The 17,135-nt window shown below is 37.3% G+C and overlaps 1 protein-coding gene across 2 annotated transcripts in view; it reads left to right on the top strand.

The window, feature by feature from the left end:
- SYT1 (synaptotagmin 1) overlaps nucleotides 1-17,135 on the top strand; it is a 270,201-nt gene that overhangs the window by 176,450 nt on the left and 76,616 nt on the right. The window contains exons 5-6 of one of the 2 annotated variants that reach the window (XM_008925494.3): nucleotides 12,448-12,570; nucleotides 15,828-15,995. In XM_008925494.3, the coding sequence (XP_008923742.1) occupies nucleotides 12,448-12,570; nucleotides 15,828-15,995 (291 nt within the window). The remainder of the gene's footprint in view (nucleotides 1-12,447; nucleotides 12,571-15,827; nucleotides 15,996-17,135) is intronic. The other variant, XM_008925495.3, reaches the window with a different exon arrangement.

Genomic DNA, 17,135 nt, shown 5'->3' with positions numbered 1-17,135 from the left:
TGTGTCTAGAAAAAGTTGTGCTTGTTGTCTAAGTAGTGGCTTTGTGAAGAGAGGACCAATTGACAGCGTCTTCCTGGTGGTATCACAACAGATGAACCAGGGTGTGGCATCTCTGATGAAGCAGTGAGCAAATTTCCCTGCTCTGCTAAAAAAAAACATGAGCAGGCATATAATGACTCGCCTGGAATGGGCAAGTTTATCAAGGGTATCCTGCAAAATGAAGCAAATGTGTGCCATTTTCACTACAGTGACTTTGACCAGGACCTAGTACAGTGCTTGTGTATCTTACTAAGAGCATTTCTGAGCTTACATGAGTAGCTTTGAACTCTAAGTCTCTTTTTACACAAAAGTTCATCTGAGAAGGAAACAATACCATAGAAAAAAAAATGACAGTCACAGAAACAAGGGAAAACAACTAAGAAGGAAAAGCACAGGGACATTCAACAGAGTGATTTTTGGAGAATTTATTTTTTACTAGAGAGGAGTAAACAGAGGAGTAAGGTAAAAGAAACAGGCCATACTTAGATCTGTGAGTCAACTGACTAACATGGAGGAGAAGATTAGTATAATGCCTTTTGAGAGCAGCATCATTTTCATAAGGACAGAAAAACTTGTCCTTCAGATCTGCTTCGTTCAAGAGAAGCAGAAGGTTGCAGGACCTAATACTCAGGGCTGCAGACTTGACTAATATGTTCCTGAAAGAAAATAAAGCTTTCTCTTGACAGGGTTTTAGTATTGCCCTTCCTGGAGCAAACTGTTGGAAATAAGCAGCAGAATAAGGAAATAAATGTGAAGTATACATTTGTCCTCACAGCTTACAGATTTCCTAAGCTAAGAAGACAAAGGGCTATATTTTTCAAACAAGAAATACTGAAGAAATTTAGAGAACTGTTTTGCAAACCCTTGTAAGTAGGAGCCAATAACTGTAAAGATATTGCATGGTCAAATCTGTGCTCCCAAGACTTCTGGTGAAGTTGAGCTAAAGCAGTGCTGGAGCGATTACCCAGCCAAAAAGAGTGGATAAAAGCATGGTCAGGAATAAGATAAGCAGTTCCATCCACAAGTTGGGATCTAGTGTAGAAGAAAGCTGGGCTGAAGGCAGGTTGATTAGAAGTACAAGTCAAAGCTGGGAACTTGAGGATTAGGGCCAGCTGATCAAGGACGAGATCCAAGAAGAGAAGCTTAGAGCACAGTACCTAAAGAGGCACATGGAGCAGTCAACAACTGGTGAAATGCCATGTTCAGTGATGGAACAGCCACCAGTGTGGCTCATCAGCCAGTCTTAAGAGTCCTGGAACAGGTTAGCATTCTCCAGGCATGTAGTATGTAGTAGGAGAAGAGCAAAATCAGGAGAGTAGATGAGGAAGCCTTACAAGCCTGATGACTGGCTGCAGCTGAATCACATGAGTAGAGTCAGAAAGGATCTCAGGTAAGGGGAGGAAAATAATGGATAAGTTTCAAAGGTGTATAGAGCTATCAGAGCTATTTCCAGGTTCAGTTATGACACAGGAGGACAAAGAGTGGACATGGAGACCCTTGCATCCTCATTGCAAGTAGAGTATTTCAGGTAGTGCCCTGGTGTGCAGTTTCAACCTTGGTTCCTCCTGGAGAGAAGATGCCTCATGTGCTACACTGGTATACCTGAGTGCGTGACATCAGCACAAGACAAATTCACACCTGAAAACAATCTCCTCAGTACACAAAATCACTAATGTAGATGGAGCTATTCCACAGTTAGAAAGATTAGCAAGGCCGAGCTAAAAACCATCAGAGCAGAAATTTTGAGTTCTCCCTTGAAGAAGGTATATGCTGGAGTTCTTTTCTCCATATTATGAACGTGAAATGAATTCCTTGTCTTAAAGCCCTTTAATTTAGCATTCATAGATTCCCTGTATTTGATTTATAGACTTTGTTCTGAGATATTTAGTAATTGTGAGATATTTACCCCTCAACAATACATGGAAAATCAGATCATCACTTGTTGGTTCTACTGTTAGCCAACTCCTCCAACTGAACCAAGAATAATTTGGAAGAAATGCTTTGATTATGCTTGTGAAAAAATCCCTTGGGAACTTCATTATGTTCTGCTAATGATAACAAACCTACTTTTTTATAGGAGAAATAATATGTAATTTGTTGATTGATATTTATGTGGAATTTGTTCCATATCGTGAGGTCATTGTTGTAGTTATAATATATTAAGTGTTTTTAATTATATTCATTAGCACCTGGATAAATGACCATGGACTCTTGGAAAATAAGTATTTTACATGGAAAATTACATGATGTAATTAATACCGAATTCCATTTGCTTTTTTTTCATGGGAAAATTTGATAAAAAGCTGAATTCTGTGTCTCTTGTCTACAAAGAGAGCTCAAAGTTTACAGTGTTGCACAGATAGGTATTTTAAGATGATTCCATTCAAAATACTCTGTATAGTTATTCAAACCTACTTTTGCTGAGACATTTTGGGATTTAACTAATATGATTTGTTTTGAGCAGTCAAACCTAAGGAGGTTAGATTCTCAGTTGATGTAAATGCCAGACCTTTAATAAGTAGTTCACCAACTTTCCAGCCAACTCTTCATTGTCTGAGATTTCAAAACCAGACTTCTTAAATTAACACCTCAAATTCATTCCTAGCAGTCTGACAGTATACATATTTTGAGTCCTTGGTGTTCAGTAACTTTTACCAACTTAATTCTTAAAGCAACATTTTGGCTGTCATTTTTTGTCTGTATGATGGATTTTTTAGTCTAAGTTAACTTAGTGCAAGTTTTAATATATCTGGCTGAACTCAATGCAATGCTAAATGTAGCATATTTCAATTAAGAGAATTGAAGCACTTTAAAGGTTCTGGTATAAAATAGAAAGTGGAATATTAAGAATATCTTTTAGCTATTCAAAACAGCAAATTGTTAAAAAAAGTAATTGAAGACCAGGATGTAAATCTAATGCCATTATAAAAGGCAGTGTACAGTACCAACTATCTGAAATGTTGTCAAAAAACAGAAAACTTACTTCAGTCATTGTTAGGCCTGAACCTGCAAGTGCTGATTACCTTCTGCCTTCAGCTAAGAGTTCATAATAACAGTTGATAAGCCCTTGGCATCTTGCAGGATCCTAGTTCCCCTGAAACACAAAGTTGAAAGGGAGTGCTCTTTGGTAAATTGAAAGCTTCAGATCCTGAAATTATAATTTTTATCTTAATCTGGACTTGTTTGTCAGAGAGAACTTCTGACCTAAATTTACTCATGCTGACCTGCACATCTGTGCCAAATCATTATAGAGCCATGTAGTTTGATATAATTAAAGATCTTTCTGACATACAGGTTCAGTCAGCTCAAAAGTCACACATGATAGATATTACAGAAAGGGGGGAAAAAATTTGGTCTCTGTTAGAATATTTGCGCTTTGAAACATCCACTGCCCTGAACACAACTTCAAATGAGAAACTGTTTTCATGTGAAGATTATGAACAAATATAGCTGACATAGAGTGGGAGATGAGTTTAAAATAAGGTTAGGTTTTCAATCTTGAGACACATTTCCATTCCAAGCAAGGCTAGTTTTTTCAAGTAGAGTATATAAATACACCAAGGGCCAATGGGAGGATTAGACTCCTTCTAGGGGAGGCAAATTGTTAGTTAATGTACTGCTATAGAAAGGTCATTTCTCCATGTTTTTTACTAATGTTTGTGTGTGGATGTTTTAATTTTTATTTCTTCCTCCTATGTCCTCCTTGTCTGTGTTTTGTGTCTCATGACTGTTCTGGATTGTCACTTGCGGTAGGTTTATTTTGATATTTGGACGCACCTAGTCTAAAGCTCTCATAGTCTTCTGACAGCTCTGTCTCCTTAGCAGAGATGTGTATGTAGTAGCTTTGATACAAACATCAAAAGGCTGAACTAAATTGATTGGGCATTTTTTGGTGGGGTATGTATTTGGGGGAGGGCTGGAGGAGGGTGAAAGAGAAGAGGTTATCATTCTTTCTCTGGTTAAAATATTAAGGCAAACTGTACTAGAAAGCTCAAGTTTAAAATTGATTGGCCCATAAAAATAACTTTCTAATTTTATTTCCTTTTTGTATAAATGTCACCATATCAAAAGTAGACAAAAGCAGTGTGTATTTTTAATGTCTTAGTTTCTAAGTGTTGCTAAAATAATTGCTACCTCACAAAACTTTCTCTGGGTTCTCACATCATCTCATCTTAGTGCCCACGCAGTAAGTTCTTAGTGTTCCATACCAATCTCTTTTGAGTAGTCTTAGTACAGATTTCTGTTGGTGCAGCCTAATGAAAACTGGCACTAATGTTTTTGTGAGATCTTCCCATCACAGTTTTCATCTTTAGAACTGAGAACTTACTAAAATTTAGCCCCATTACTTGAAGAATAGTTGTTGTTCTCTGAACATTTTATTAGGTCACAAAGCATTTGTGGAAAAGGAGATTTAATAGCTCAAACCCTTTCTCATTGCATCAGGCTAAAACACTGTCACTAGTGAAAGATTTTTGGCTTACAATGAGTGTGTCTGTTAGGTGAAATAGGAGATTTGGGATTAGGTGTATGTACTACAGCCTGGAGTACGAGTGTATTGTTGGCTCTGCTACTGACTTACTGTGGCCTTCAGTCAGCCACGTGACTTCTCTGTATGTTTGTTTTTCCTTTACATAGGCCTTTTTTTTACATCGAGGTTATGTACTAACTTAATCAGAATATTCTGATTAATGTTCCTCTATTAATAGCAGGTGTTATAAAGTGATATGACCATGAGAACTGCAATTGTACCTAACCTAACTTCAACATATTTTCTAAGACTAATTCACCTTATGATTCTAGCTGTTGATCCGCAAACACCCTTGCCCTCATGGAGACAAAACACTGAAGGAACAAACTTGTTAATGTTAGGTACCTGAAATATTTCAAAGTAGTGTGCATTTACCCACCAGCATGAAGATGATAGCCAAACTTAACTCGGTAAAATCCGGTAAAACTGACATCTAGAGAGCCTGGATTTCTCTTGAATGAACTCAAGCCTTTATTGCCAGAAATAATCCAAGAGGATCTTTCTAAGGATCAGGAGCTCTGTTGCTGGCAGTGGTCTTTTCTTCTGCAATGTTTACTTGTCTGCTTGTTTGTTTTCCCGGTTGAATGCCTAGAGAATAGTGACTGTATTTATTCCACAGTGCCACCTGTCTTGGTATCAGCATGCCAGTTCCCATTTGTTGGCATCTTCAGCCCATGCTGACATTAATGCTCGCTGTGGCTTGTCCACAATGCAATGTCACATCCTAATTCACACTCAGAAAGACAATGTGTGCTGCAGAGCCACTACAGTGTAGAAAGTTAGTTAGAAACAATAGGGACAAATCTTGCTTAGAAAACAAGCCCAGTATATATACTGTGGCAGTCAAAATTAATTGACTGAGTCCCATTTTACATTAATTCAATCTCAGACTTGACCAACTGTCCTGCTTTTTCACCTGACTCAGAAGACAACTGTGCAGTATGCATAAAACTTCCTGAAAAATGTGAAAATAACATGTTTATTAATATAAAATATTATAGATGAGTATTTGTGTACTGTAAACAAGTTTTCTGTAAAACTCTTTTGAAACTTAGATTTATATTAGACTTCAGAAACCTGAAAATATGGAAGCAATAACTGTGAGACGCAAGGCTGGGCTTATTTGCATTCCTGTCTCGTCCTCTCAGTCACTCCCAAGAAAACACAGGAGCTTGCTTTGCGTGCTTCCTGAGTTTGTTTTTCCTCCTTTATTTAACTTTTTTTTTCTGTAAAGTAATTAATTTATTACTTCTGTTGTAACCTATTGCACTGTTAGGATTATGAAGAAACAGATCCTGCTTATTTTCTTACGTGTCTTGTTTCTGTACTGAAGGTCTGAAGGAAGCTTCCATTGTCAAGGACATTTCTTGTGTTCTCTTGACTAACAGCCCAAATTTTGAGTTCCTTATTCAAGACCAGAGTCTTCAGGGTCCTAATGAGTAGTGTCGAGAAAATATGTAATTAGTCCCTAAATTAAGTGATTTGAATCCCGCTCTTGAGACATTTTCCTATATCCACAGACCGCATGGAGAACTCCTACACTAAGTGTCCAAAGTAAGAGGGTATGCATAACCTACAACAGGAACAGCAGTTCATATCAATGAGGAATGCATTTCAAATGTTTATGTACACATTTTAATGACGTATACATTTAAAAAAATAAAATTCAAAGTTAACTACTTGGGAATATTTAATAATAAATGAATAATAAATATGAATAGCAAAATAACTTTCAAGCATGAGAATATCAGATACTCAATAAAACCCTATTTAGAGGATGGTCAGAGGATTATCTTATCTCTTTTTAAGGAAGTAAGCCAAAAGAACAGGTCTGTGCCAACTTTTTCTCCATAGGTCAATGTGGCACTCAGTAAATCATGTCTGGCTGTATTTAGGTTAATTTTCACTGTTAAATAGATGTAGTCCTAGTTATGTAGTATGACAGATTTCTCAAACAGAAATAAATGTAGTATTCTGAGTGGTCCTCCACCGTCAAGGAGCCAGCTCTGTCCCAAAGCATGCTTCCATCTGGCCTGCTGCCATTCATTTGAGGAGGATGAAGAACAATTGACGGAGCAGCATGCACTGGCCAAGCAGCCTAAAGCTGCCTCCTACTCACAGCCTGCTGCTCAGAGCAACCAAGCACTGCCTGCCATATGGAAAGTGGGGGCAGAGCATGGCAGCATGCTTGCAGAAAGGCTTACTGCTTTTAGTTCATACACATGGGCCCTGCATTCAAAGCAGACCCCTGACCCACAGGGTTGACTTCCAAAATAGGCTCCCAGACTGAGATAAGGTTCATCTTTTTTCAAACAACACTGGCTATAAGAAAAACAGGTTGATTTGTGAGTTTAACATCTCTGACTTAAATGTGTGTATTCATATTTTACATCGAACACCTCTAGCATTTTCTGTATCCTTCTATTGCACCAGAATAAGTTAGTATTTTAGTACCCAACAATTCAGTAAGCTTTTAAGCTGAACATGATGACCTTATGTCACAGGGCTCCTAAAGAAATAAAGTCTTTTGAATAATCCAACAGACCATTTGAAAACTGTATAACAAGCAAGGAAGTAATGTCAAGGCATTGCATGCTGAACCTAGCAGGGTTTTGCTCATTCTGCGCATCAGTGTGGCCCACTGCTGGTGTGTGAAGCCAACATTCTTACAGCAGTAATGGCAAAGTAGATTTCACAATGACCAAAGCCTGGCTCAGACACTGGAAACCCAGGCACAACATGTTCCTTGAATTAATTCATGGAGAGAAAGCAGATGCTGAATGAATGAAATGTTGCCTTTCCTTCTGGGGGACTCTGATAGAAAACATGTTAAAATTGCAGGCTTTTCTGCTTTGTGATAGGGCATCAGACAGGAATTTTTAAAGGCTTTTATTTTCCCTTGGGATAAAAATTGGCCAGATGAGAATTATGGTGTTCTTGCATGTGAAAGAAATTGATGAGGTGCACCACCATTAGTGGAAATGCAGTCATTCCTAGGTGTGGGGGGAAAATTGTCTTTCTGATAAATTAATTGTTGGACATGGCACAGAACATTCTTGCTACAAAATGATATTGTTTTCTTCCATTCAGCTCAGCAGTCATTGCACAAGCCTGAGGACTGGGCATCATTCATGTAAAAAAAAAAATATCCCCTTCACCATGTGAACAAAAGGAGTGATGAATGGGGCAGGTGAGGTAGAACTCAGGACAGCAACGTGCACCATGCAACAAACAAACTTACAGGCTGCAGTCAGTGTTTTGTTTTCCTTCCCAGTGTCTCTCTTTCTTGCTTACTGATAACTTATTTCCTTAAAAGCATGGAAGGAACACTAAAAACTCTGTTAATGAAAGCATTTCTTTACATATAACAGTGAAAGACACTTTGAATTTTAAATAATTTGTGACATGAATATGATAACTGAGACCAGAATCAAAGTCTAAAGTACACCTCTGTGGGTCTTTGCATCCTCTTGGAGACTCAGACATGCTTGTGGCCTTTGCCTCTCTCTTCATCAGGCAAGGAAGTACACTTGCTCCCCCAGCAGTTTTGTTACATGAATCTCCTCCCACTTGCTTTCCTGAAGCTTGGGCACATGTGGAATCTGGAGGCAACCAGAGAGCAACTGTGCAAAAACCCTTGCAGACCCTCCCATTTTCTACACATAATTTGGGAAGGGATTAAGTGAAAGTGTACATAAAGTTGATTTAAGATCCAGAATCTCTTCTCTGCTTTGTGGTGGATAGTAATGTGGTAAACTCAGTGGCAAGGTGCAGGGGTTTTGATGGAACTCAGCTGGAAGCAAGGAATGTTTGCAGTGTCAGGAGGCAGTATCACTGGAGAGGCTTTTGTCAGCAAGGGGAATAAGAGAGGGACAAAACTCAGGAATGTAAAAACCCACTGAAAGGTGTGGAGTTTGCAGAGCTGCAATTACAAGGAGCTTTGGGGTTTTGTTCCTTTTTTAATGCAAAAGATGCATCTACAAAAAAAAAATTAAAACTAAGCATTTCCTTTAACAACTCAGAAGAAAAGAGGAGGCTGCAAAACCACTCTTAATTATGTTGCAGAAGAAACAACCAGCAGACCGAACAGTGGATCCCCAGGTTGCTGTAATTTAGCCCTTTTTGTTATAAGAATCACTGCAGAGTAGATGAGCTTGAAAACAATTAACTAAACATGGTGCAGAAAAGAGAATCCTAATGCCATATGTAGATTTATGTCTGCAGCCTTGTTAGAACTAGTTCGCATAGTTCATTCAAATATAGATTGAGAGGTGGCTCAGAAATTAATTTTGTCTTCCAGGTCTAAGAAAGCATTTATTGTATATTGTGTGGCTCTGTTATGATTCCTGGCACAAAGTAACTTTTCCCACTTGCTGATTTCATTAGATGCAGACATATCACCTTGTAATGGTTGTACTGGATTAACACTTTCTTTTGTACATTCCTACACCTGCTTACATATAAGCCTACATTTTTCAGATACTTATACACATGTGGAAGGATATAGATGTTTCACTGTTGTGTGTTTCTGCATATGTTATGCGGAAACAAAGAAAACACTTGAGTGAAGTTCAGCAGTCATCCTAAATTAGAAGAGATAAACCTGGTCTTCAGCACAATGCAATAATGCATTTCCATGTTGCACATTTCACAGATAAAGCATTTAAAATGTCATGAATGTGAGAGTTAAAGGAAATACTAGGAAAGGCAAGGCTTATATTTCTCTGCATCTAAATCCAGGCTTTCCAATTACCATTTATCAGTTGAAGAGGGCTTGAGGAAAAAGCTGGTTTATAATTAGAAATATTTTATTGTTTCTGAAACAAATAAAATATAGCTGCTTATTTTGATTGTAGCAATACATCAGTAAGACACAATATAGTGTGTTACAGTGTGCTATAAATTGAGGGTTGCAGTACTATTCCATTAAATATTGATCTTTCAGAGAATCTCAATACAAAATTAAAATCCCTCTGGGGTGTTTCAAGTACTTTGAAGCAATCCAGTTCTTCTTCCTCTTTGAAACTCAGCAGCCGAATCAAACATGTGCTTCCTTTGACTCAACTTCTTAAAGCATTGGCCTGTATTCTGAAAGCAAATTTCTCTCTTCACAGTAAAAACTATTATTTACATACTGCTGTAAAGATAATAATTTGTCACATCTTCCCCCATGCCACAACCTCGTCCATATCCAAACACTATTTCTTTCTTAGTGTTTTTCTTAGCAGTTCAGTGTTTCTCAGTCAAGGTCAAGAAGGATTATGTAGCTCCTCAGCTGATGTCAGTAACGTGCAATGTTTTCCATCTTCTCTGGAAATAGCTTTCACCTTCCAATAGGCTTCTCATAACCTGTGGAGAAGAGTTTCTCAGCCATACAGTGTTTTCTGCCTGCACTTCAAAACTCCTTTGCAAGAGGGATGTTAGCTTTCCATTATGCGTTCCTTAGTCACAGTAAGGACTTTTTTCACTTTGATTTACCCACAGGTCCATTACCTCCTGGACTGATCGGCTTTGTAGAAGAGTATATAGCTCTCCTAGAGAAGAGTGTGGATATGATGCAGCAGTTACAAATTCCACATACCTAGAAATTAACATATAAGGTTCCTTTTGCCTTCTCACTTTTATCCCTCAAGAATGGCCCTAGGATAGTTCCTCTTAAACAAAATCCAGGTCAAAATTAGATGGAACAGCAGCAAATCCAGTACTTATCCCAGAAACAATAATATGCTGAAGCTGTATATCAGTCTTTTATCATGGAGTCTTCTTTTAGGACATTCCTGCGATCATTCAGAGCAGTGGATCTTAGAGTTAACATCGCACCCTGACTTACAGCTTCCTGTTGTCTCCAGGCTTAGATAAATCTTGTTGCTTCAGTGGGATTGAGTCACATCTTCTTTTTGTTTGATCACAAAACCTTAAGCTTATTTTTATTACCAGTGAAAGCAAGGGTGTTTGGCATAATCACATCACTCGGTATCCTGACAGTCCCACATATGGTCTGTCAAAAAGCCTGTCAGTTTTCAAGTGTCTCTTGAACACTTCTTGTTGCACTAACAAAAATGTTGCGCTACAGTCAGGGAACTTGCTAGCAGCTCAGAGATTAAAATGTCTCAAACCAAATTTCATTTCAGGCAGTTCAGCCCTTCCAGATAGAAATGGTTTAGTTGGAAAAGTATTACTCTTCTAGTCTCACAGGTGATTCTCATCCACTACCGACCCTTCCCACCAATCTCATCCAGGTACACTGTAATTTATGTTCCTGGTAAAATGTCCATCACTCACTAACATTCAGATATTTACCTGAGACCCAGCTCCTCAACTTGCATAAATCAATGCTGTTGCATTGATTTCAGTTGAGCTATGCCAGCAGAATTTCTCACTTGTTTCAAAAAGTAGAGAAATAATTGCTTAATACCATACAGTTTTGAGTCTGACTTTTTGAATTTAGATCTGGCTTCTGAAAAGTATCATTTTCTACTTCAGAGATCAATCTTTCTTCTTACCAACCCACACAACTGTTGCATGGCCTCTACTGTGTTCAGGGCTGAGTGAGGATATTAGTGCTTTCACATTCATTCTTTCTTCAGCCACTATTAGCGTGTATATAGCTACTTTCTGACCTTGCTATCTCTTCAGATAAAGAGTCCCAGCTGCAACCTGTTGTTTAGAAATGCTGTATGTTTCTTAAGACTACGTCACATTGTGAAAAAGAGAGAATAAATCTTGTTCTGGCACTCAGTAGTCTTGTTTGTGCAAGCAGAAGCTCCATGTAGAAAGAACCTTCATCCAGATAGGGGACTTAGAGACAAGCATACTGTTTACTATTACATGCAAACAACAATTCTGCAATTCTGGATGAATGCTCAGTATTGATTCTGTGTTTTCACACTCTCAACTTTACTTTCACATTTTCCACATTTTTTCACTATTTGCCTCATCACTTTTGCCCATTTTCAGTTCTTATTCAGATAAGAATGTGCTGGAATAAGATCTACATAGTTAGGTACGGTTCATATGGTTTAATAATTGTATGAATTACCTTTTCCACAGTGCAAATACTTCTGCTTTCTGGTACAGAAAAAATATCATTTAGTATTTGAATTATATATAAAATCTAAGATAACTGAGGTATCCTTTAAAAAAACAGGTTTTATTCCATAGGCAAAGATGTAAGCAGTTCTGTATTTCTCTGTGTTTGTTTCTAAGCAGACTAAAACCAGCTTGCAATCAATTTGGTTCAGCCAAGCTTTATAGCGAGAATGAATAAAAAGGAAATTGGTCTTGGGAGGGAGGGAAAAGGAGGAACATGCATTTGCTAATGGCATGGTAGAAACTTTGCTTCCATATTCATTCTAAATAAACATGAAAAATGTTTGGCATATGATTGTAGGAAGAGCTCATCCACAGCACATGCTCTTGATCATAGTAGTCTTATGGAAACATGTTGCGAAATGCAAACAATTCACAGCATGCACAAACAGGGTTGACGTTGTCAAGATATTCTCAAGTTGAATGAATGCGTGACTTTGCTTATTTAATAGCATGTTTGCCTCCTTGTGCCTCTTTAAGAGCCCGTTTGAGCCCAGAAGAACTTTTTTTTTTACATCGAGATGATATTTTGTTTCTACTTTCAGGTTTTATAACAATCGTTGCTTGTTATAGCCCAAGGAGCATTCTTCCTACTTCCATTGCTTGCTTGCTGATTTATAACATCTTCTTGAGCAACCCAAAAAGTATGAATATATATGTAAACTGCATATTTGAATTTCCGCTGTCATGCTTGCTTTTAATGGCTTTAAAATAGATTTGAGCACAGTATCTTTTTTAAACTGTACTTAACAGCTTGCCTCATTTATGAATATTACATTCCTTCTTTCTAGGCTCTTAAGGATGATGATGCTGAGACTGGGCTGACTGATGGGGAAGAGAAGGAGGAACCCAAAGAAGTTGAGAAGCTAGGGAAAATCCAATATTCTTTGGATTATGACTTCCAGAACAATCAGGTTTGAAATAACCAACTTGTAACATTTCATTTCTGTGTGTGCAAGAGGAGAATGAAGTCATACCTTTAGTTACAGTAGATATTTCTGAAGTCCTTGCTGCTTGCACAGAGTAAAGGGAGAAAGCAAGACAGAATATTCATTACAGAGGTACTACTAAATTGGTATTGAATATACTTGGAGTATATATTACACCTTTAATCAAAAACTGAAGACACAGTTTTATCTCATGGTTATTAATAACTTATATTAAGACATCACCAATCAACGTCCACCCACATTACATTATGGAGTGTGCATGCAGAAACTAAAATGTAGCTTCAGCCTTCAGGTATTTAAAATGTAAGCAAACATATATGGAAGGAAAAAGAGGGACGTAAAGGTAAGTTGGTTCACTGTGTGTCTTTTAGCAAGTTGGTAAGATTGCCAGAAGTTCCTTTCTCTCGCTTCATCAAGTGTGCACTTTGCTGTAATAACTAGCTGCATCAGGTTCTGTTGCTCTCCATGAAAGTACACTTAATAGCCAAGAAAATTCTAGTTTGGAATAAAAGTTCAAATAAACAGGTCAGCACCCCAAAAAAACCCCAGGAAAGTTGAACAAGAAGTTAAGGACTGATAATTATTCAGTACCCTACTCTGAAGCTGGTAAGACCAAACTTTGGCGTACTTACCCAAGTTTTCAGAATAAATAGACACTGTAATGTGATGTAGACCTAAAATCGACCTACTTAACTGGTCTGGCCACATCCTGAACTAGCTTATATTTAATTCCCCTCCCTGGCCTCTTTGCTAGGGATGACTTTCGTCAGTTATACCAATTCACAGCCTTACATTAAACTTCACAGTGCTTAACTTTGGCACAAAGTACACCAACACTTCTAAGTTCTTCACTTCTGCTGCATATCTTTCAGTAAACTTGAGAACACATTATCCTGCATTTCATTTTTTGACAATTTCAGTCACAACCACATAATTCTTTCCTGTTTATGGAAAGAAATTACTTTTGAACTTAAATCCCAGTTAATTTTTATTAATCACCTGAACTGACTTCCACATGTAGTTTTGATTTATTTCCACATTCATAAACTTTATTTGATGCTGTTCATGGAATCTGGCACTTTTAATTGTTGCAAGACAAAATAAGAGAAAAATTAAGAAAAATTTCTCTGTCAGTAGGAGGGTATTTACACACAGCTATGACCTGGCATAATAAATGGTATTTGCCTGTATTTTCAACTGTCTTCTGACTGTCAGTACTTGGTTTTCCATGCAAGAGCTAAAAAGAGTTTTGAAACCTTTCAAGAAACTGTGGTTAAAGGAGCTTTTCCTCAACTCCCAGAGCAAATTCCCTGACCGTGTGATGAGTCACACTGATCCTACTTGAAATCAGTATGAAATCAGTATGAAATGTTAGACCCTTCAGAAGCAGAAGATTTAAAGGGGTAAAGGAAAAGCAGCAAATGAGTTCTGACAAATGGATTTCAGTTTCCTTAGAATATGAAAACAAATTTTCTGTGTGAATTTTATTAAAGGAAGTGTTGATTTTGTGAACCATATTTTACAAAGGGAAATAGGATGGAAGAACCACAAATCTGTAAACATGTGTTGTATTTAATTAACATAATAAATTATTTGAGTTATGTATTCTTATTTTATTTTGCTGCTCTAAACTATGTTGCAGCTTAGAATTTGTTGAAGGATAGATGATATAAAAGAGTAGGAGAGGGGGCTCACTTAGGTTAGTATAGTGCAGTGGCATGAAACTACAGTCCTAAAATTTGGCTAATGTATTGCACAGGGTTAAAAATGGAGACAAGATGACTGATGTACTCTCCAGAGCCTCAGTTTTAGGGAGAGAAATTGTAAAGGGGAATTGAACTGCTTTTCCACTCTGTTAACTAAAAATCATAGCCTTGTTTTTCACTCTTTGGTGTGAAAAACTTGATGTAGATCCTGAGCCTATCTGTGTATTTATGAAGTGTTACGCATCTAGAATAAGAATGAGACAGAAAAGGAGAAATGTTTCATACAGCTAAAGGAAAATGTTTCATTGAGCTTAAGAGTCCTATAGGAGGGAAAGCATGCAGGCCATACTATGAATTTAAAACTGGTAAAAATAAGTCTAACTTTCAGGAATCTCTCATAAGCCAGAAGCTTCTTTCCTAGATTGACTATATTGTTCTGTATTCCAATTGTTAGAGCCTCTGTTTCCAATTTTAAACAATTCATCCATGAGAGAAACAAATATATTGTGACGGAAGCACTGATTTAGAAGAAAATATTCTCAGATTTCATTCCCAGTTCTTAATATGTTGCCTTCAGAATGACCTTGAAGACTCATTTCAGTGTTTACCTTAGTTCTGTATCTGTGGAACAAGATTAAAAGTATTTTCTTTTTCTCAGCTCCATTATGCTGATGAGGCCTAATACAGGCTGGGATGTCTAGATTACATGACATTACATGACATAACATAATGTAACATGAGCCTTCATTTATAACACTTAAAAAATGGCCAAGGCATTTACAAGTTTCATCTGTGCTTCAGTTTTATTTTTATAAGTGTATAAGCGATTTAAAAACTAATTTTTCTGTTTTGCAATGAGATTACAAATTGTTACTAGGATTAGATTACCAAAGGTTAGTTTTCATGGAGTATTTTTTGAAAACGCTGTCTTTAAATTACTGACTGATCCCATCTGTATACATAGCAAGAGAACTTAAATATAAGGAAGACTGAAAGATCCATTTGTTTTCAATAAAGCTCCTCCAGAGGATTTGCATTTGATTTCATCACCTTTTTGCGTTTGGTTTGGGGGGAAGGTTATGTGTTGGGGGTTTAGAATACAAATTTTGTAGTCAAATTTAGACATTGTTGATTGTTTAATAATGTGATTTCTATTCATGGTGCTCAACACAGAAAAATAATGCACAAGCAGAGAGAGCAATTGAAAGTTATTTGATTGCAGTCTTTAAAAAGATGAAGTCTGTATTTAGCTGTAATCAGCTGCCCTTTGAAAACCTCTTTTCTGCTATAAAGCAGCTTTTGTACAGTCTGAATCTGCCATAATTGGTTTTCTAAAGTCAGTAGTGTTGCTTCATTTGCCTTCCTTGAAAAATGGAGGGGGGGGAAGGCGGGACAGGGGACAGGGCAGTAGTTTCTCATAGACCAAAAATAGAGTCTGCATGTGTATATCTCTGTTACGGGTTTTTTATAAATATCTATTTGAAATTTCATTGTGCTGTTTGTCTCTCTTTTCAGCTTCTTGTTGGGATTATTCAAGCAGCTGAGCTGCCTGCATTAGATATGGGTGGTACATCTGATCCCTATGTAAAAGTCTTCCTGCTGCCTGATAAGAAGAAGAAATATGAAACAAAAGTCCACAGAAAGACCCTTAACCCTGTTTTCAATGAGCAATTTACTTTCAAGGTAGTTCTTGATAATTATTGAAACTTTCATATTTAACCACTATGTGTCTCATGCTTGGCTATGGATTTAGTTGTCTTAGTTAACTGGTAACCGCAGTGTAGTGATTTTTTATGTTGTAGAAACCTGTGATACTCAATCTTCTTATAATGTAGGCTCAGCCTTCAGTAGGTTTAAAAGGCACAGTTTGATTTTAGGCACTTTGGTTATTAACCCGATGTATGACAATCTGATCCATATTTTATGTGCAAAATGATAAATAAATGTAGTGAATAAATAAAATGTACAAGAAATTCAGAAAACAGTGACACTTTGACAAATGTCGTGTCAGTTTTACTACACGTAGGGACAGAAAGTCATAGACAGAAAATTTATTTGAGGAGGAAAAACAGTTTTCACTCGAGGAGGCTTTCACTACTAGGAGAACTAGGCCTGGGAAAAACCCGGTGTGGGAGAATATTCTTTCCCATGAATAGTTCTATCTATTTCTCTGCCTGCCTGTTTTGAGAAGTTATCTCCCCTGTTGCAAGAAGAGCTAAAAGTACTCACAGACATGCCTGAGGCCCCTGCTGGGGGAGATTGAGACCATAAAAGCACAGGGGAGAATATAGCCCTGAAGTTATGCAGATGCAAAAGGTATTGTTATAAAAGCACCAAAATGGGTTTCCTGGGCTGCTCTTTCACCTGCTATGATTTTATCAGTGTATTTAGGTTTCTGACTTTGGAATAAATTTTTCCTTAATACCTTACCTGTGGTTTGGTATCTGGATTTAGCTGCGGGCATATCAATTCTTACACTAGACAAACACTCTTTAAATAACTTTGTAGTCCAGTTTAATGGCATTCAGTATAATTTCTTTTCCTCAAAAATAAGTTAAAACTCGAGGAAGGTAAATGGATGAGGACAATATGGCATATTAATCTTGCTAGACCTTGTCATAGCAGTTTTTTGCCATGCTACTTTACATATGAAAAGAAATCCTGTGTCAGGTTTAATAACATATGAACTAAATAAATCTAGCTAGGGCTCAGATAGCAGTATTTACGTCTTTCCAATAATATCTATTATTAGTGTTTTTCTAAAACTGTAGCCAAATTTAAGCTCCACTTAAATACAATAAAGGAATACTATACAGCATGTTT

This window comes from Manacus vitellinus, unplaced genomic scaffold, assembly GCF_001715985.3.
Source record: "Manacus vitellinus isolate BGI_N305 unplaced genomic scaffold, ASM171598v3 scaffold_5_pilon, whole genome shotgun sequence".
NCBI classification, from domain to species: domain Eukaryota; kingdom Metazoa; phylum Chordata; class Aves; order Passeriformes; family Pipridae; genus Manacus; species Manacus vitellinus.
The sequence above is the reverse complement of the archived record's forward strand: the minus strand, read 5'-3'. Positions and strand labels throughout refer to the sequence as shown.